This window comes from Mobula hypostoma, chromosome 27 (genome assembly GCF_963921235.1).
Source record: "Mobula hypostoma chromosome 27, sMobHyp1.1, whole genome shotgun sequence".
In the NCBI taxonomy this organism is placed as follows: domain Eukaryota; kingdom Metazoa; phylum Chordata; class Chondrichthyes; order Myliobatiformes; family Myliobatidae; genus Mobula; species Mobula hypostoma.
In genome coordinates this window covers 29,641,382-29,663,914 of record NC_086123.1, presented here as the reverse complement: position 1 = coordinate 29,663,914, position 22,533 = coordinate 29,641,382, and the positions used below count along the sequence as shown (strand labels likewise).

Sequence of the window (22,533 nt, the reverse complement as noted above, 5' to 3'; positions counted from 1 at the left end):
TGTGGAAGAATATCTTTAAAGAATATCATTTTAAACTGTGAAATGCATATTAGTCTACAGCAGGGTTTCCCAACCTTTTTATGGCATGGGCTCACACCATTAACCGAGAGGTCCATGGCCCCAGGTTGGGAGCCCCTAGTCCAGAGATTTAGTGAAGAAAAGGTAAATATTGTGATGGTTTCTTAAAAAAAAGTGATTTTAATAGAATGTGTTTTTAGATTTATCAAATAAACAAAATCCAGAATATTGCATGGTAGTATGCTGAACAAGGTACATTACTGTATATTGTGCAGAAGTTGAAAAGAAATGAGGATATGGTCCTCACTATACAATTACCAGATTTAAATAAGTAATATAAGACATGGGAAATGTTATTAAACTTTAAATCATGTTCATAACAAAAAATCTTCACGGAAGTAAACTCATGTTAGTAATTCATTTGCTAATATTGTTTCTTAATCCTCTTTTGCTGTACTTTTTTCCCTAATCTCCTCTACTTTATCCTCTCCCCAACCCCCCACTTTGTTTCTCTTCCTCTTTCATGCTCCCCAAAAATACCTTCTCTTTGCTGCTTGTCATGTTTTCTCTTCTCTGATCTTCTGTCACTCAAATCTTGCTCTGTCTGCCATCTACATCTGTTCTTCTGTTTCCCATTTTCTGTTCTTTTCTCACTGTCACTCTCACCCTCATTTCTCCTTCATAGCTGTTGGACAGCGATCAGGAGCTCTATAAAAACTTTCCGCTGGTGATATCGGAACGTTGGCAACAGGAGGTGGCAGAAACAGTGTATGATGCGGTCAATAGTGACACTGATAAAAACGAGATCAGAAAGAGAGCCAAGAATAAGATGCTTGGCCATGAAGAAGGTAGGAATGCTCATTTCCAAATCTGATGCATCGTAAAGCTATTTCTGTTGTATTGAAACTGCTACAAGATATTCAGCCTGGTGCCTGTAATGTTGATGTCTTTTACTGATGAAATTTGCCCTGCATTTCTTGTAGTTTCATGTACTCTCATTCAGTATGTTATCTGTTGTGCTTCATTTGTTGTGCAAGACTCCTGATGAGATCATTCAATCTTTCTGTCCGCATTCACCATTCAATTGCAATGATGTTGATTTGTGTCTTATCTACTACTTCCCCACCTTGGGTACCTGACATGGTGGCCTTGCGTTCTGATCCGGGGGACACAAAGGTGAAACACAGATAGGTAGCCAAGATGTAAAGGGAAAAGAATTGTGATATAACAATACTGATTTAACCCTTTGATAAATTGCTTAGTTCAGACTTCCCAGCACTGTTGCATTGGTGTATGCATGTAACAAAATACTTACTTTCAATACTTACTGTCTGTTACATCACTGGCATTCAGGCAGAAAAGAAGATTCTCCATCTCCATGTGTCCTTGGCCAATTTTGGACTTAGTCTTGGTGGTATTCAGGGCTTCCTTCATCATGCCAGTACCTTCCTCTGTTTTCACTACTGTCAGGCATGCAAGACTTGGGTGGAGACCTGGAATACCGTCGCACTCAGATGTAGAAGGATTCTTCATTGCTCTTTCCGTAACAGTTTTGTTTGCCCAGTTAGAATTGTTAGCCCTGAGCTGAATTCGCAAACCTGGAGAACAGGTGGTCCACACCTAATCTAGTCTCTACCCTTTGACCTGTTTGGTAAAGGTAATCTTACCAAGAGCTAAAGCATGAAGCCCTGACTCCTGTCAAAATGGCTCTCTGGCATGCAAGCTTCCAAACCACGACAAGGTTGTGATCCTCTTGGGGGATGTATCAAAGTTCATTGGTGCATATACTGTATCTAGTACTGTGCAAAAGTCTTAGGCATATATCTATTGCTAGGGTGCCTAAGGCTTGCACAGTACTGTAGTAATTTTATATATTGCACTGTACTGCTGCCGCAAAAAAATAAAACAAATTTCATGACATGTGAGTGATGATAAACCTGATTTTGATATGAGTCTCTATTGCAGACTGAGTGGGAAGTGGGCAGGGAGAGGAGAATCATGGTTGAGTAAAGAGGAAGGGAGGGGTAGGGCATGGGAAACACTAGAGAGACATTCTGAAACGATCACTAAACCATCCGTTTGGAATCAGATGACCTTGCCTGGTGGCTCAGGGTTGGGTGTGACTGCGACTGCACCTGCACCAACTTGCACCCTGACACTCCTTCTCTGCCACCTCTCCCAAACCCCTCCTATGGCACTCCACCCTCACCATTCCCAAAACTTTTTGCCCTGCCAGATTTACAAACTCAGTATTTGACAAATACAGTACTGTGCACAAGTCTTAAGCACCCTAGATGGATGTAGGTGCCTAAGACTTCTATACAATACCATACAGTACACATCTATTGCTGGTTGCAAACAACAGGAAACTGCCCATTCAGGTTGTTTTGTGTGTTCATCTTCTTGGAATATCATTCAGATATCTAGTGGTTGTCTTTTCACCTATTTCTCATGCTTCTCATTCACAAAAGGGTTCAGAGATAAGCCCAGTAACTACAGACAAGAGGATAGTACAGAAGGATACAGACAGGTTTGCAGAATGAGCAGACACTTCGCAAGAGAAATGTGAGGTTGATGTGTTTTGGGAGGTAGAATGAGAGGGAGTACTGTAGGAAATGAAATATTTAAAAGGGGTGCAAGATCAGAGGGACTTTGTAGTATATGTCTAAAAAAGTAGGAAGACAGCCTCAAGAAACTTTTAGAGCTGAGAATTACAGATTCTGTCTTATCTTTTGTGTTTTCTGAAATTACTGCAAATGGCCAAGCTCCAAATATTATATTTCTCTTCCTCTGGGTTTGCTCACCAGAGGTCATGGTTTATCTTTATTGGCTTTATCACTCCTTCATTTGTTTTGAACGTGTCAATTAGATCACCTCAATATATATAAATATATACATACATCTAGGAGAACAGGTCTAGGTCTACCCCATGTGTCCACTCAATGAATGAATCTGCACTGGAATACTCCAAGGCCAGAATAAATGCAGGTGAAGTCTAATCAGAGCTCTGTCCAGTTGTGACAACGTACATCCATTAAAGCTCTGTTGCTTAGTGACAAGGGGAGGAAGTTGCAAGCACACCCAGCAATGTGTTCAAGCCTGCATTAATCAGGATGTGTGGAATTGGCTTTCATACCAGAAGAGAAAAGGAAATTTATCCTCTCTAAGTAGCGTCTACCACCTTTGATGAAAGTAAGAATGGACAAGGATATCAGTACAGTCTTCTTGATACAGGTAACTTTACTAGATTACTAAATGGTGAGAGACGTAGGCCAAAGTGAAAAAACCAAGAACAAATGTCATTAGGAAATTTAAAAATGAGAAAGTCATCTTCTCAAGAAAAATGTGGGTAAGTTATCGTTTGATATTTGGTCTGGTGGAGATTTGAAGATTGTGAGAATCAGGAAGTAAAGTGGAGTTGCAGCCAACAGCCTGATCAACCACAATCTCACAGAATGGTGGGGAAGAATTGAGTGATTTAATACTATTCCTGCCGTATGTTTTTATGGTATAAAACCTGAACTAATATAAACTTTTGTATACAGATTATGCTCTGGGGAAAGACTGCATCATGCACGGTTATATGCTGAAATTAGGAAACCCCTTCTTGACACAGTGGCAACGTCGTTACTTCTACCTCTTTCCAAATCGGCTGGAATGGAGAGGAGAGGGAGAGTCACGGGTAAGCAATGTTTGACTGACTGAAATGAGGAGAACGTTTGTGAATAGGCATATAATTGTCAGAATAGTAGCAAACAAGTGGAAGTTTAATCAAGATGAAAGCCTCAGTTCGTATATTTGAGTGTTAAATATTAAAAACAATCAAGATAGAAAGCATTAAGCACCACGGCACGGTAGCAAAGCAGTTAGAGCAATGCTATCACAGCTTGGAGTGTTCCGGAGTTTGGAGTTCAGTTCTGGTGCCGTTCTGTGACGAGTATCTGTACGTCCTCCCCATGGAATGCATGGGTTTTCCCTAGGTCCTCTGGTTTCCTCCCACAGTCCAAAGTAGTTAAGTGGTCATTGTAAGTTGTCTGTGATTAGGTTAGGGTTAATCGGGTTTGTTGGGCGTTGCTCAAAGGGCCAGAAGGGTCTACTCCACACTGTATCACTAAGTAAGATAACTTAAATAAAAATTAAGAGAAGTGAGCATCTGTTTATCTGTCCCATAAATTAAAAAAAATAGAGAAAGGATGACTAAAGCGAGAATTTTTCCTTTCTATTACATGCATTTATAATGCTAATAACTAATAACAATGATCAGTAAATTATAGTCAATGTCAGCTTTGGTTATAATTACATTCTGGAGCTCCTCACCATTTCCTTTGTCATAAAATTATTAGGAATTTAAATCAAAATGCTAGAATTTTGCTGTACCCTTAAATCTTAGATTGTAAAGAAAGTAGTGATTTTCTGGAGATTGTCGAGCTCAAAATTTTTGAATTGCCATCCATGAATTTCATCTCACAATGCTAATGTAGGGAAGTTCAGAACCTAGTTTTTTTAAAGTGCAAGAGAGAAACTGTAAAACAGAATTGTGTTAGTAGCTGTAATGACTTGAGTGAGAAACATATTTCTCTAACTGTATGACTTTTCCTTAATTTAGACATTTTCACATCAATTATGTGATGTAGTTCACTGTGAGTTAACATATCATAAAAATCAAAAGTTACTGCGTGGCTTATTTTGAGTTTGTTGGTATTTTATGCTTTGTAGACTTGTGTTAGTTAAAATCATAAAAAAGTACAGCACAGAAACAGGCCATTTAGCCCATCTTGTCCATGCCAAACCATTTAAGCTGCCTACTCCCATCAGCCTGCACCTGGACCATAGCCCTCCATACCTCTACCATCCATGTATCTATTTCCAAATTTCTCTTAAAATTTGAAATCAAGCTCACATGCACTACTTGCGCTGGCAGCTCGTTCCACACTCTCATGACTCTCTGAGTGAAGGTGTTTCCCCTTGAACTTTCCACCTTTCATCCTTAACCCAGTTGTAGTCCCATCCAACCTCAGTGGAAAAAGCCTGCTTGCATTTACCCTGTTGATACCCCTCATAATTTTGTATTCCTCTATCAAATCTCCTCTCAACCTTCTATGTTCCAAGCAGTTCAAAGAGCTTTTATGAGCTAAGTTAGCAAAATTAACAAGTCACTTTATTGGTGGGTGACTGGAAAACGCATGACAACCATAAGAAATAGAAGCAGAATTAGGCCATTCAGCCCAGTGAGAGTGCTTTGCCATTTCATCATGGCTGATTCATTTTCCCTCTCAACGCCATTTTCCTACCTTCTCCTATAACCTTTCATGCCCTGGCTAATCAAGAACTTATCAACCTCCGCCCTAAATATGTCCAATTACCTGGACTCCACAGCCACCTGTGGGATCGAATTCCACAGATTCACCACCCTCTGATTAAAGAAACTCCGCCCTATCTTCATTATAAATGAACATCCCTCTGGTCCTAGACTACCTCAACATATAGGAAATGTACTCTCTGTTAGAGTGAGTTTCGGGATTAGGTCATTTACAATTAGCAAATGGCTTCAGCTATCAGTTTTCTGCCTTTGAATATGTATTATGGATTTAATTTGGAACAATGGATTCCTAAAAGCTGTGAATCCCAGTCCAGACGATGATGGCATCTGTGGGATGGATGCGAATCAGGAGGTGTGAAGTTTGTATGTTGTTTCAAAAGAAAGCATTGTCTATACTTTGTAAATATGGAATTGTCCTTCGCATTTAGCACATAAATATCGAGCCCACGTTGGACCAGCAGACATTTCCATCTCCGCTTGATGGCTGCTGTACCTTCTTTTGTTGAATAAAGAAGCTGCTTTGTATCTACCAGTAATTTTCTCTGGCGATTTCATTCACGCAACAACACTCTCCACATCCACTCTATCTAGGCCTTTCAACATTTACTAGGCTTCAATGAGATTCCCCCCTCCATTCTTTTAATTTCCAGTGAGTACAAGCCCAGAACCATCAAACACTCTTCCTGCGATAGCCTTTTCATTCCCAGAAATATTCTCACGAATCTCCCTTGAAACTTCTCCAATGTCAGCACATCCTTTCTTAGATAAGGGGCCCAAAACTGCTCACAATACTCCCAAGTGAGACCTCAGCAGTGCCTTATAACACCTTAGCACTACATCCTTCCTTTTATATTCTAGTCCTCTTGAAATGAATGCTAACATTGCATTTGCCTTCTTCACCACAACCTGCACAACCTGCAAATTAACCTTTAGGAAATCATGCACGAGGACTCCCAAGTCCCTTTGCAACTCGGATATTTGAATTTTCGGCCTGTTTAAAAAATAGTCTATGCATTTGTTTCTTCTACGGAAGTGCGTGACATCCCGACACTGTATTCTTTGCCTATTCTGCTAATTTGTCTAAGTCCTCTTGCAGCCATTCTGCTTGGTCAACACTACCTGCCCTTCACCTATCTTCATTTCGTCTACAAACTGGACACTAAGCCATCAATTCTGCCATCAAAATCATTGACATATAACGTAATAAAAAGTAGTCCCAACACCTATCCCTGTGAAGCACCAGTAGCCATCGTCTGCTAACCAGAAAAGATTCCCATAATTCCCACTCTTTGCCTCCTGCTAATCAGCCAATTCTTTATCTATGCTGGTATCTTTCCTGTAATACCGTAGGCTCTTATCTTGTTAAGCAGCCTCATGTGTGGCACCTTGCCTTCTGAAAATCCAAGTACACAACATCTACTGATTCTCCTTTGTCCAAGTACCCTGAGACCTCATCCTTAACAATGGACTCCAACATCTTCTCAACCACTAATGGCAGGCTAACCAGCCTATAATTTCCTTTCTTCTGCCCCATTCCCTTCTTTGAAGAATGAAATGACATTTGCAATTTTCCAGTCCTCTGAAACCATGCCAGAATCTAGTGATTCTTGAAAAATCATTACTAATGTCTCCACAGCTTCTTCAGCTACCTGTTTCAGAATCCTGAGGTGTAGTCCATCTGGTCCATGTGACTTAACTACCTTCAGACTTTTTAGCTTCCCATGCACCTTCCCCCTAGTAATAGCAATTGCACTCACTTCAGCCTCCTGACACTCTCAAACATCCGGCATACTGCTAGTGTCTTTCATAGTGAAGATGGTTGTAAGATACTTATTCAGTTCATTTCCATTTCCTTGACCCTATTACTACCTCTCCAACATTATTTTCCAGCAGTTCAATATCTACTTGCCTTTCTTTTAATCTTTATACTTTAAAAAAACTTTTGGTATGCTCTTTGATATTATTGGCGACCTTGCCTTCATATTTAATCTTTTCCCTCCTTAAAAGACCTCTTAGTCTTCTATTTGTTTTTAAAAGCTTCCCAACCCTTTAACTTCCCACCTATTCTCTACTATGCACCATCTCTTGTGGTTTTATGTTGTTTTTGACTTCCCTTGTCACCCATAGTTGTGTCATCCTCTAGAATACTTTTTTACTTATAGGGTGTATCATGGTCATAGTCATAGTCATACTTTATTGATCCCGGGGGAAATTGGTTATTATCTATCCTACACCTTCTAAATTTCTCCCAGAAACTCCAGCCATTGCTGTTCTTCCATCATCCCTGCTCGTGTCCACTTCCTATCAACTTTGGCCAGCTCCTCTTTCATGATTCTATAATTCTCTTTACTCCACTGTATTACTGATACAAACAACAGGAATTCTGCAGATGCTGGAAATTCAAGCAACATACCTCAAAGTTGCTGGTGAACGCAGCATTTTTATGCACACATTCTTTCTCTCACTCTCCTTTTTCTCCCTCTGCCCCTCTGAATATACCTCTTGCCCATCCTCTGGGTCACCCCCCCCATCTTTCTTCCCGGACCTCCTGTCCCATGATTCTCTCATATCCCCTTTTGCCTATCACCTGTCCAGCTCTCGGCTCTATCCCTCCCCCTCCTGTCTTCTCCTATCATTTTGGATCTCCTCCTCCCCCTCCAACTTTCAAATCCCTTACTCACTCTTCCTTCAGTTAGTCCTGACGAAGGGTCTCGGCCTGAAATGTCGACTGCACCTCTTCCTATAGATGCTGCTTGGCCTGCTGCGTTCACCAGCAACTTTGATGTATTACTGATACATCTCACTTTACCTTCTCCCTCTCGAATTGCAGGGTGAAGTCTATCATATTATGATCACTGTCTCCTAAAGGTTCCCTTACCTTAAGCTCCCTAATCAAATCCAGTTCATTACACAATACCCCAACCAGAATAGCCTTTCCTCTAGTGGGCTCAACCACAAGCTGCTCTAAAATGTCATCTCGTAGTCATTCTATAAATTCTCTCTCTTGGGATCCAGCACCAACCTGATTTTCCCAATCTACCTGCATATTGAAATCCTCATGACTATGGTAACATTGCCCTTTTGACATGCCTTTTCTATGTCCCATTGTAATTCGTCGCCCAGATCCTTGCTACTGTTCGGAGGCCTCTATATAAGGTCTTTTTATCTTGGCAGTTTCTTAATTCTATCCACAAGGATTCTACATCTTCCGAACCTATGTCATCTCTTTTTAAGGATTTGATTTCATTTTTTACCAAAACAGCCACCCCACCCTTTTTGTCAACCTGTCTGTCCTTTTGATACAATTTAGTCTAAACTCTCCCCAACAGCTCTAGCAAACCTGCTCGCAAGAATATTGGTCCTCCTTGGGTTCAGGTTTAATCCATCCCTTTTGTATAGTTCATACCTCCCCCAGAAGAGAACACAATATTCCATAAATCTGAAACCCTGACTCCTGCATCAGTTCCTCAGCTACACATTCATCTAGCAAATCGTCGTCGTCCTCAGTGCTGCGTTGCACAGGCAGCAATCCTGAGATTACTATCCTGGAGGTCATGCTTTTCAGCTTTCTACATAACTCCATAAGTTCTCTCTTTGAGACCTCCTCCCTTTTCCTACCAATGCCAATATGTACCAAAACTCTTGGTGCTCCCCTCCTCTTTTAGAATGTAGTAGACCTGACCGAAATGTCCCTGAACCTGGCACCTGGGAGGCAATATACCATCCAGGTGTCTCCTTCACATCCACAGAATCTTGTGTCTACTCCTCTAACTATGGAATCCACTATCACTACTGCAGTTCTCTTCTCCACCCTTCCCTTCTGTCCCACAGTGCCAGAGACCCAGTTGTTGCAAATCCGCCCCCCCCCCCACCAGTAGGTGCTTGAATAGCCTTCATTTCTGTCACATAGGACTCCTCTTTGATTCTTTTTTAAAAAAAAGCACACAGTCACTCACTCTGAGACAGTATGCATCTTTAAAATCAGTCAGGACAGCAGGGGTGGCTCTATATATATTAAATATTACTGAGATAATTGTGACTGCAGAATACTATTCCATCCCATATGGTTTCGTCAGTGACCAGGTTAATCTGAAGTTTAGAGTTAGTTTGTTCCTATAATTCCAAGGATTTTTTTGTTCATTGTTCTGTTCAGAAGTCCATTCCTAAATTTGATTTTTACTAAGAGTTGATTGATAAGCTTGTGGCCTAAGGTAGAAGGAGTCAATTTTAGAAAACCTAGCACATTTATTTTTCAACATAGTCCCCTCCTACATTTACACACTTAGTCCAGCGGTCGTGGAACATACGGATCTTGGACTCCAGAAGGTGTCCAAAACAGGGGTGATTGATAAGTTTGTGGCCGAGATGAGTTTATACAGCTCTCGTTACATGCACATACAGTTCAACTCTTTGAGTGATTATGCAGAAAGTTTGAAACAGTAACTCATCGGTTAATAACTCATCAGGGGTGATTGATAAGTTTGTGGCCTAAGGTAGAAGGAAATGAGTTATTAACTTCAAACTTTCTGCATAATCACTCAAAGCATTGAACTGCATGTGCATGTTGAAAAATAAATGTGCTAGGTTTCTAAAATTGACTCCTTCTACCTTAGGCCACAAACTTATCAATCACCCCTCATAGTTTGAATCTCAGGTCTCTAGTATCATTTGTGCATTTTAATACAGTGTTCCAAATATTTTTATATTATTTATGATCTTGTATATCTCTACAAAACCCTCTTACTGAGCTTCATGACAGATAAGCTGGTGTATCTAGCCACCCTTCATTACTGAAACCTCTGAAAGCAGGAATCGTGTTTGTTCCTTTCTGCTTGCCCTACAGCTCTAGAATGCCTCAGTAATCAGAACTGGAAACATGCATGAGGTCTGATCAGAACCATTTATAGTCTGATCATGCTCCTTATACTCGACAGTTTGGGCTGCATAAAAGACTGGATAAATATATTCAGCTCTTTTCATAGCCTCACGATTTTGCAGCAACACAAATTCTTTTTGACGTGTAATTGCTGTCATTGAGCAAGCATAAGGCAGCACAGTGGTTAGCATGTTTTGATAGTGGTCAAGCATAAATATTGGCTCAGGTACAAGAGTTCCATTGCTTTTCTTGGGTTAGTATATCTCTTAGGTTTATTTGATCTTTCGAAGAGGTGTTTGTTGGTAACAACAAATATCACGACATATGCTGGTGATATTAAATCTGATTCTGATTTGGTGTTTAACTTTTCAAGCAAAAGACATCAGCAGCAACAACAAAATATTCTGTCAGTAATTCAGACTTGGTTATTTATTTAAATACATAATTTCTGAAACTCCAGCCTATAATATTTTAACTTGAGCACTGGTGATGTAGCTCAATATTCCCTTTAATTTATTATTTTTTATTTGTGTTAATTGGACCAATTAAGCATTGAACCTGCTCCAGAGTCAGTACCACGAACCTGATCTCTGGTGCTGTTTGTGTGAAGATTCCATGTTCACTCCATGACCATATGGATCTTCATTAGCACTGTAGTTTTTTCCCCACTTTTCAAAGAAGTGTTGGTAGGTTAACTGACGACTAAATTACACATTGTTGTAGATGAAGACCGTGGACACCTATGGCAACAAAGAATGTTGTTCCATAAATTCCGTCAGTGATATCACTATCACTTAATAGTATTCTAGGCTTGAAGAGCAGTAAAAGGCTTAAGGTAATTGTGAAGAGTGAGAGTTTTTGCTTCTTTTCAATTTCCTTCTACATCACCTACTGAGCCCACGCTACTCTAACCCCTGAGGCTATAAGTTTAGCGGTGTTAAGAAGGGCAGCTTCAAAAGGGTCTAATGTTGAGAAGCCCATGGGTGGTCAGCAGCCCCTTAATTCAGGCATTGGGACGTTGCAAAATAATCCAAGGAAATTTGATCCATCTGTGAGAGAGATTAAGCTGCAAGGCTACAGGAAAGGAGAGGGGAACTGGACTGATGGGATTCCTCTTTTGGAGTGAGCATGGATCCAATAGACCAAATGGCCCCCTCCTGTGTTTTAACATATCAAATAATTAATGTTTTAATCAATAATCAATGTTTTTCAACAGTGCTTTTAACCATTTCAATGGCAGCATGTATCATGCCTACTTTGTCTATATTGTCAATATAAACTTGTTCAGGCTTACCACAGACTACCTTTGATGCCTCAGCATTTAGTCAGGCAGAATTCAAGTCAACTGTTAATGATATTTTTATATAGATGATCTTCAGCTTTAACCTGATAATAGGTTTTATTTTGCAAAAAGATTTGTAGGATTATGTGTATGCAGTTGCTTGTTTCTTATTTGATACTTATTTTAACCACTATTCATGCTTGATTTTGCTGCCTTATTTATGAGTATCTTTGCTTTTCCTGGTGACACACTTTTTAATAAGAGATTGCAAGAACAATCGTGTGGTAATAGAAGTGTCACCCCAGTACAGTATCCTGACAATAGGCAGTAGGAAAACATGCTTAATAGGCAATCTAAATAATTGTGTACTAGGCTTGGGATTGCTCAGTGAGGCTATGAACTGATATAAACTCATGTTTATATTTACAAGTCATGTATTCAGAAGGATCTTTACTCTGTGATGTGCCTGATCTAAAGGGGTCAACAATGCAGAAAAGGTAAAGGTTGTCTTTCACGGATGTAGCATGAAAACATTTCCTGGAAAAGTACAAAGAAGAAGGAAAGCTAAAATAAATGATTTGCAGTCAAAAAGAATGAACACGATATTGAAACCAGATAGGACAGATGCATTATGTCACTATTAGCTGTCCAGCATGCCGGTGTATTAAATGGTGTAATCACAGCTTTTTAACACTGCCTTATATACATCAAAGCACGTATATGTCACCATATGCTACCTTGAGATTTTAAAAAAATTTTTCCATGAGATACAGCATGGAATAGGCCTTTCTGGCCCTTCAAGCCGCTCGGCCCAACAACCCCCGATTTAATCCTAGCCGAATCACAGGACAATTTATAATGGCCAATTAACCTACTAACTGGTACGTATTTTGACTGTGGGAGGAAACCAGAGCACATGGAGGAAACCGATGTGGCTGCGGGGAGAATGTACAAACTCCTTACAAGCAGTGGTGGGAATTGAACCCAGGTTGCCTGTACAGGAAAATGTTGTGCTAACCACTACCCTATTACAGGCGCTCACAGTAGAAGGTAGAATCGATGAAAAACTACGCACAGTTAAAGACTGACAAACCATCAACATGCAAAAGAAGACAGACTGTGCAAATGAATAAATAGACAGTTAGTTAGATATTGAGATCACGAGTTGTCAAGTGCTTGAAAATGAGTCTCTAGGTTGTGGAATCAGCCCAGTGTTGAGGTGAGTGAAGTTTTTCATGCTGGTTCAGGAGCTTGATGGTCGAAGGGTAATAATTGTTCCTGAGCCTGGTGGTGTGGGACCCAAGGCTCCTGTACCTCCTTCCCGATGGCAGCAGCAAGAGGAGAGCAGGACCTGGTTGGTAGGAGTCGTAGATGATAGATGTTGCTTTCTTGTGATAGTGCTCCTTGTAGATATGCTCAGTGGTGGGGAGAGCTTTGCCTGTGATAGACTGAGCTGTGTCTACCACTTTTTATAGGCTCTTCCATTCATGTTTTCAGAGCAGGCCATGATGCAGCCAGTCACGATACGCTCCACTGTGATCCACAGAAGTTTGTTAAAGTTTTAGCTGACGTGCCAAATCTGCACAGACTTGCAAGGCAGTAGAGGAATTGTTGTGCCTTCTTTGTGATGGCTGGTCCCAGGATAGATCCTCTGATATGACAATGCCAAGGAATTGAAAGTTACTTTCCCTCTCCACCTCTGATCCTTTCATAAGGACTGGCTCAGGACCTCTGATTTCTTTCTCCTGTAGTTAATGATCAGCTGTTTGGTTTTGCTGAGGTTGATATTGTAGCACTATTCAACCAGATTTTCAGTCTCCCTCCTCCATGCTGATTCCTCATCATCTTTAATTTGGCTGCCAACAGTGGTGTTGTCAGCAAACCTAAATATGGCATTGGACATGTATTTGACTTTATAATAAGAAACAGATGTTGTATGTCTGTTGGAAGATAATCAATTAATTTATAATAAACATTAAAATATCAATCTTTCTTTTAAAAAGTCACAGCACATAGAATATTGTTTATCCACAATGGATAATATTTTATTTTGCGTACTGTTTCTGCATTTTTCCAGTAAATATTTTGCTTTCATTGTGTTGACTGATGTTATTTCCTTCATTTTTCTCCTTATTTGTGATGCAAATTTAAATGTACAAGCCAGGTGCAACATCAGTGAGATGCAGATTGGTGATCTTTATAGCTGGTGGGTGGTGTAGTGACATTCACACCAGACTTTCGGGCCAGTGGTTCCAGGTTTGAATCCAGCCGGCTCCTTACACGCTTCCCAACCCTGCTGGGTTGAGCATTGTGCCAGCGATTCAGCATCATAAAACAGACAAACTCTAAAGAAATGGCAAGGTTGCTCTCCGATGCACCAGTGGAATCGCAGAAGGATATTATTATTAGTAGTAGTATTAGTAGTATTATAATAATCTTTATATGCATTCTGTTGTTTGACCATTTCCAGGGAAGATGCTATGTTTAACTTCATATTTGAATATACACATATTTGAATATGTGTGTTTTTGATAATTAGCAATTTTATATTAATCTAGTTTAAATAATAGTTCCATTGATTTAATAGAAAACATAATATCATCCCTATTGTGGCATATCTTAATCTTTGAATATAGTAAATGTCAGTGTCAGATCTCACGTCAGATGATCACATTTTGGTACTTTATTGCCATGGCAATAAACCACTATTGGAAGTTTGTCTGTTTTGATGTGCACTCTCAGACTCGTGATGCCATTAGAAATATTAAATTAAAAAATATATTTTTTTAAAAGAGCTTCATTACAGTGAGTAGCTGAGTGCAGTAATATTCTATAAAGTGAGATCTAATCAAACAAAGGATTTGTCGTGTTATTTTCCATTTAGGATGCCTGGAATATTTATAAAAGGCGTAGGCTGGTAAGAACAATGCTGTCAAACTATAGCATCTATCTGCTCTTCCATGCTATAGTTGAAGCTTTATGAGTGTATTGCGGGGTTGTCACGATGAGCTTTAATAACATATAACTAGTCTTTTTCATTTTACATTGTCTCTGTCTCTCATTCTCTTCCTCCCCTTCACCTAGTAGCTTATCCATTGCAAATGCAATTATTCAACTCCAGAAATGCTTTTAAATGTTACATTTTATTTTTGGTTTCTTTAATATATTCTCAGCCCTCCTTCAATGAGGCAGAGAGAGCAACTTGGACAGTGATTGATTTTTTTTAATATTCTGAGGCAGACTCCCCTGTTTAACATATTCAGCCTTGCTGGGAAATCAGACAAAAGCTAAAGCAACTCAAACAATTAGAGGCTTTTGAGTGGCTTGGTATCAAACCACAGTTAGTAGCATTATCCTGGCAAGGTCCATCTTCATTACCATCCTTTCATTCCAAATCTTCCTTGATAGCCCACCCTTGGTTCCTCCCTTGTGATCCTGTGTGCTTGTGCACTAATATGTTTGACTTTGACATCTCTGTTGTAATTGTTTTTATGATGTTTTGCTTCTTTGATCCTGTTTGGAAGTTACCAGAAACTCATGACCATTATTAGATTGAATAAAATATCTGCAGTTGACGATGCAATCAGTAGTGGCACGCGACCTTGTTTTATAAACTAAATTGATCCAACCAAATGGGTCACGAGTAGCATTTAGCTTGGCTCTTGGGGAATAAAATTACATTGCACTATCCAGTTTTAACATTGTTAAAATGTATTTTTATTCTTCATTCTCTGCCAGTTTTCCCCTCCCCTGTCCTCCCTTGATGATCTTGACTGCTTGCTGGAGTAGTCATGATTACCGTTGGCTGGAATTAACTTACTACTAATACTTTGACTAATTTTCAATTGCCAAGATTCGTGATGATAATCTGTCTCAGATATTTGGGAACATTGCAAGTGAATATTTTTTCCATTTTGACCATGACTATTTGTCATTGCCTGTGAAATACTGACGTTTCTCTGTCACCACTAGCAAAGATAACAGAACAAAAGTAAAATTAGACGCGTTATCCATTTCTTCTTTACTCAGGGACACTGAAAACTGAAGCCATTTTTACCACAACCTGAGTTCATTAAAGTCAGTGGAGGACAGGGTAGCTATTTCAAATCCTATTCATTTATACCCACTGGTCTTTTGTAATGCACTCAAAATTTTACCTCATCAGTAAGCACAATCAATTGTGGGATGATGTGCTACTTAATAATAGCCTATTTGATGTTTGAGAGATGTCCTGAAGATGCAAGATGCAAAATTAGATTAAAAAGGTACATTTTCATGAAGCTGGCTTGTACAGTATGGACTTCTTAGTTTCTCTCTAACTCTCCCCCCACCATTAGGCTTGTCATGGTGTGCTTTAGATGAATTATTTATTAATAATTAATTCAAAGATAATTTCTAAATGAGTTAATGAAATGTGTTAATGAAATTATTTAAAAACGTAGACGGTGAAATAGAATGACAATTAGCTTTGATTATTATTCCTAAAGGATGAGACCAAATGATTGGTGAGGATTTTTACATTAAAACAGTCCTTATTCTCTCATTTATTTATACAGTATTTTAATGGTTTTTCCGAGCTAATTCTGTTGTCTTTGATTTTTATTCCTTTTGAATTGCTTATTGATTGGAGTGACCTACATTTTTAAACGTTTTATTAACTTGTAGTGGCGAGATGTTGATGTTTTTAGAAATGCATAGGAGTTAATGAGTAGCATAAAAGAGCAGAAAATCAGGAGAATCTCTTTAAGCTGTTACAATATTCTCGGCTGCAATAGTATTGTGTCCAATTATGAACATGACATTTAAAAAAGTATTAGTATTCTAAAGGCATTTGAAAAGAGTGCGGAGTAATAACGGCAGAGGATCGGGAACTATGTAAAGGTTGAAGAGAAACTGACAAGTTTTATAAAGTTACAAAGTTTTTCCTTGGGGAAGCAGATTTATAATAATCAGCAAAAGACCGGACTGGATTTGAGGATATTTGATTTATGCAATGTGTTATGTTCCAGAAAGCACTTACTGAAAGGGTACTAAAAGTAAATTGAATGTTAACCTTCAGAAGGAAACTTGACATGCACTTGAAAAGGGGAAAAAAATTACATAGCTAAAGAGAAAGAGCAAAGTGTGGAGAACAAAGGAGCACTTTCTGAGGGACAGAAAGGGCACTAGAGCTAAAAGTGCTTTTGTCTAAAACACCAAGAATAGGAGATTTGTGCAACAAACCCAGATCTCTTAATGATCTCAGCCCCTACCCCTCATGAATTCTGCTTCTCCATCTTGCAGTTTTTGACTCCTCTCCTCCACTCAAAAATGTCTTAGATATCCACTTCCCTTCCATCCTGAATCTTTCTTTTAGCCTCTGCTGGGCGTGAAGGATCACATGCTTTCAAGTGCAGAAATGTCCAATGTCTATTCGAAGTTCGAAGTAAATTTATTATCGAAAAAAAATCTCACCATATACTACCCTGAGATTCATTTTCCTGTCAGTGTACTCAATAAATCCATAATAGAATCAATGAAAGACCGCGGCAACTGAGCACTCAACCATTGTGCAAAAGACACAGATTGCAAATACAAAAAGAAAGAAATAATAATAAATAATTAAGCAATAAATATCAAAACATGAATTAAAGAGTCCTTGAAAGTGAGTAGATAGCTTGTGGGAAAATTTCAGTGATGGGGCAAGTGGAGTTATCCCCTTTGTTTCAAGAGCTGATGGTTGAGGGGTAATAACTGTTCCTGAACCTGGTGGTCTGAGTCCTGAGGCTCCTGTACCTTCTTTCTAATGCAGCAGTGAGAAGAGAGCATGTCCTGGTTAGTAGGGGTCCCTGATGATGGATGCTGCTTTCCTGCAACAACACTTCATGTAGATATGCTCAGTGGTGGGGAGGGCTTTACCAGTGATGAACTGGGCTATATCCACTACTTTTTGGAGGATTTTCCATTCAAGGGCATTGGTGTTTCCATACCAGGGTGTGATGCAGCCAGTCAATATACTCTCCACCACACATCTATAGAAGTTTATCAGATGTCATGGAGACAAATTTGAGAAGTGGCATGGTGAATGCAGAATTACAGGGGTTACATTTAAATTTGGTATTTTTATGGTATGTGAAACAAGGTAGCTGAGATTGTAACACAGTTAGAAACTGGCAAATACAATCTTGTGGAAATCTGAGCAACACACATCAAAGTTGCTGGTGAACGCAGCAGGCCAGGCAGCATCTCTAAGAAGAGGTACAGTTGAAGTTTTGGGCGGAGACAAAGGGTCCTGACAAAGGGTCTCGGCCTGAAATGTCGACTGTACCTCTTCCTAGAGATGCTGCCTGGCCTGCTGCGTTCACCAGCAACTTTTATGTGTGTTGCTTGAAATTCCAGCATCTGCAGATTTCCTTGTGTTTCGGTGAGTTAGTGAATTGGTTTATAATTGTCACGTGTACTGAGGTAGAGTGAAAAATTTTGAATGGTACAATTCATACATATCAATTCAATACAAGAGTGTATTGAGGTAGTACAAGGTAAAACAATCACAGACTGTAGGATAAAGTGCTACAGTTCCAGAGAAAGTGCAGTACAGGTGGAGAGTAAGGCACAAGGCATAACGAGTGAGACTGAAGTCGAGAATCCATTTTTTCATAAGGGAACCATTCAGTAGTCTTTTAACAGCAAGATAGAGGTTGTCCTCTAGCCTGTTGTATCATCTGTCAATGGGAGAGAGGGGAAGACCCTCTGTAGTAGGTGAGGCCTTTGATTATGCAGGCTGCTTTACCAAGGCAGGGAAGCTGGTTTCCATGATGTACTGAGTGTGTCCATCATTCTCTGCAGATTCTTGCGTCACTATTTCTTACAATAAACTTTTCTATTTCTTTCTCATTTACCATTTTTTTTCATGTTGCTGTTGTCTGCCTGGTCCACTAGATGTCCACTTTGCCTTGCATCTCTCATCTCTTGTTGACTTTAGTTGTTTAATTTGTAACTGTAGCTACCCCTATTTATAAGTTGTATTGACTTTTGATTGGAGCCATTGCATATAAATACTTACATAGTTTTATCCACTATAATTTTCACACCACTATTGATTGGTTTATTTCACATTCTTTTGAAATTTGACTCGTGTACGCTTCACTCCTTCAAGCTTAATACCATATTCACCCATGTTATCCTTGCAAGTTGTAACCTGGAAGTAACATCCACCTTCTATATCAAATATGTCAGATTAATGGACAATTATTGAAAATTTAAATTACTAAGACACAATGACTTAATTTTCAAAAAGAGGCTGGAAATCTCTGCATAAATGCTTTGTGGTCATGACTCTTACTATATGAAACAAGTTCTAATATTCCTTTACTGATTTGGAAATGGTGAACTAACTTGAAATAATAGATTTGATAAATATTTTATGAGTTAGAAATCCTTGAATGTACTTTTGGGTTATTTAGACTAATCTGTTTTCTTCTTATGTGATCTCCCATTAGACAGAGACTCAGTGGAACTATTGTTTTTATAACCTTTGTCCAATTTAACCTGTTGACCTTTTTTCTCTGCACCACTGCAATGCATCAGATAATTCATATGCTGGGTTTACACATGATGACCTACAACTGGTGAACTGGATGGTCAAAGCTACTATCCACCTCTAGTGAAGCAGTCGCAGTTATAGTTTCAGGCCAAACTTCAGCATGTTGTTACTACAATGTTTGAGCTTTGACATAAAACACAACACAGATGTTTGCTCTTCATCTAAAACTCGTCATACTTATGTTTGTTAATGCGTTTCCTCAAGTATCATCAGTTAAATAGATTCTTAAGAAGATTTCTCCCACATGCAGAGTATCTTTTACATTAGATATTCAGTACTGGTAGGATGCTTTCATTTAGCAACCCACTGCAAATTCAATTTTAAAATATAGTAAACAGTTGACATTCATGTCTGAATTTAATTCTTTTCTGCTTTATTTATCTAGCAAAGTTTGCTGACAATGGAGCAGATAGTGTCAGTGGAAGAGACTCAGATTAAAGATAAGAAATGTATCCTCCTGCGGATTAAGGGAGGAAAACAATTTGTGTTGCAGTGTGAGGTAAGTGTTTCTCTGGAGGTTAGGGAGGTTTAGAGATGACTGCTGCGTTTCATTACACTGGACAGGCAAACACTCCCAAGGAGGAGGAGCAAGGCATTGAATACATTCCAACTACCTTCCATTAGTTTTCTTTTTCATTTTCCAAATTTTTTTTCATGTCAGTTTTCTTCAAAGAAAAGTTGAATTGCGACAATCCTAATCATTAAGATCTTTGAAAATATTGCTTAGCTATAAATAATATGTCAGCCAATTTTGTCAAAATTTTGTTCGCAGGGAAAATTTGGTTCCATGACCAGTAAAGGGTTTTCTGAGAAGAATTAAATTTGATTCCTATCTTTCCATTTCTAGAACTGGAATCCCATTGTTGGGGGGAGATAGAAAGTAGAGTTTGAGATGTAGGCAGATGGTTCAGTGCATTTTATTTGAATAAACAGTGGATTCTAACAATTTTGTTATTTTTATCCGCCAATGAAACTTGATAGTGGCAATAGAGCAATTTGGAAGGGCAGGATGGATACATCCCAAAGTAGAGAAAGTATTCTGAAGGTAGGATAACATAATCGTAGCTGACAAGGAAGTCAAGGACAACATAAAAGCCAAAGAGGGGGCATATAAAGAGCACAAATTAGTGGGAAGTTAGAGGATTGGGAAATTTTTAAAAATCAACAAAAGGCAACTAAAAAAAACTAAGGGAGGAAAAGATGAAAATGAAGGTAAGCTAGTCAATACTATTAAAAATGATATCAGAAGTATTTTCAGATATATAAAGAGTAAAAGGGAGGCAAGAGATGATACTAGACCGCTGGAAAATGATGCTGGAGAGAGAATAACAGTGGGACAATGAAATGTCGTCGAACTGAATAAGTATTTTGCATCAATCTTCACTGTGGAAGGCACTAGCAATATGATGGAAATGTCAAGGGGCAGAAGTAAGTGTGGTTGCTATTACTAGGGAGATGATGCTTGGAAAACTCAAAGGTCTGAAGGTTGATGTCAGCTGGACCTGATGGACTACACCCAAGGGTTCTAAAAGAAGAGCTGAAGAAATTGAGGAGGGATTTATAATGATCCTTAAAGTATCAATAGTTTCTGGCATGGTTCCCAAGGACTGGAAAATTGCTAATATCACTCAACTCTTCAAGAAGGGAGGGAAGCAGAAGAGAGGAAATTATAGGCCAGTTAGTCTGTCCTCAGTGGTTGGGAAGATGTTGGAGTCAATTGTTAAGGAAGTGGTTTTGGGGTAGTTGGAGTCACATGACAAAATAGGCTAAAGTCAGCATGGTTTCCTTAAGGGAAAATCATGCCTGACAAATTGTTGGAATTCTTTAAAGAAATAACAAGCAAGGTAGACAAAGGAGAATTGGTGGATTGGTGTACTTGGATTTTCAGAAGGCCTTTTGACAAGGTGCTGCATGTGAGGCTGCATAGCAAAGGAAGAGCCTAGGGTATTACAGGAACGGTATTAGCATGGATAGAGCATTGACTGATTGGCAGGAGGCAAAGAGTGGGAATAAAGGGATCCTTTTCGGATTTGGTTACTGGCGAGTGGTAGTGTTCTACGGGGGCCTTTATTAGGACCACATTTTATGTTGTATGTCAGTGATATGGATGATGAAATTGATGTCTCAGTGGTCAAGCCTGCGGACGATATGAAAATAGGTGAGGGGCAGGTAGTGTTGAGGGAACAGAGAGGCTACAGAAGGATTTAGATAGATTAGGAGAATGGGCAAAGAGGTGGCAAATGGAATACAGTGTCAGGAAGTACATGGTCATGAACTTTGGTAGAAGGAATAAAATCATAGACTATTTTTTAACAGGGAGAAAATTCAAAACTCCGAAGTGCAAAGGGATTGGGGAGTTCTCGTGCAGGATTTCCTAAAGGTTAATTTGCAGGTTGAGTCAGTAGTGAGGAAGTTAGCATTCATTTCACGAGGACTAGAATATAAAAGCAAGGGTGTCATGCTGAGGCTTTATAAGGCACTGGTGAGGCCTCACAGAGTATTGTGAGCAGTTTTGGGCCCCTTGTATAAGAAAGGATGTGCTGACATTGGAGAAGCTTCAGTGGAGGTTCATGAGAATTGATTCTGGGAATGAAAGGTTATCACGTGAGCAGTGCTTGAAGGCTCTGGGCCTGTACTCAGAAGAGTTTAGAAGAACTAGGGGGGAATCTTATTGAAACATATTGAATGTTGAAAGGACTAGATAGAGCAGATGTGAAGGATATGTTTCCTTTAGTGGGGGAGTATAGGACCAGTAGGTACAGACTTCAAAATAGAGGGATGCCATTTAGAACCGAGATGAGCAGTTTCTGCAGCCAGAGGGTGGCGAGTCCGTGGAATTCATTACCACAAGCATTGGATGCATTTAAGGCAGAGGTTGATAGATTCTTGACTAGTCAGGGCATGAAAGGTTATGAATAGGAGGCAGGAGAATGGGGTTGAGAGGGAAATGGATCAGACATAATGAAATGGCAGAGCAGACTCAATGGGCTGAATGGCCTCATTCTGCTCCTATATCTTATGGTCTTATGGTCTGAAAGTTAGTTCTGCAGAATTCACATATTCATTTTGTTTGCTTTAAGAAAGTAGGATGTGGTTGTATAAATGCTCATATAGACTATTGATCAAATCTGTTTGTGCAATGTGCTGTCAGTGCAGGATCAGGTAAAAAAAAGGACCAGAAAAACAAAAGTGTGAGTTAAAGTAGTGGGGGAGGGAACAGGAGATACTTGTGATTGCATTAAAGAGTAAGGATCAGATAAGGCTGAACTGAAATGACTCTCACAATTAAATAAATTGTCCCAAATATAGAATGAACAACTCAAAGAAGGAATAAGAAAACTTCTCATGATTGTAAAACTAATAACTTTCATCTAGGTTTTGGAAAGATTTGCTGAAGAAAATAAGAAAATTTATCTAAAGGCTTCCATTTATGTCCTTGCACTTCCTTTTTGTTC

The 22,533-nt window shown here is 39.2% G+C and overlaps 1 protein-coding gene across 1 annotated transcript in view; it reads left to right on the top strand.

The window, feature by feature from the left end:
• grk3 (G protein-coupled receptor kinase 3) overlaps window positions 1–22,533 on the top strand; it is a 293,230-nt gene that overhangs the window by 257,295 nt on the left and 13,402 nt on the right. The window contains exons 18-20 of the mRNA XM_063034576.1: window positions 704–866; window positions 3,564–3,700; window positions 19,464–19,577. Coding sequence (XP_062890646.1) covers window positions 704–866; window positions 3,564–3,700; window positions 19,464–19,577 — 414 coding nt within the window. The remainder of the gene's footprint in view (window positions 1–703; window positions 867–3,563; window positions 3,701–19,463; window positions 19,578–22,533) is intronic.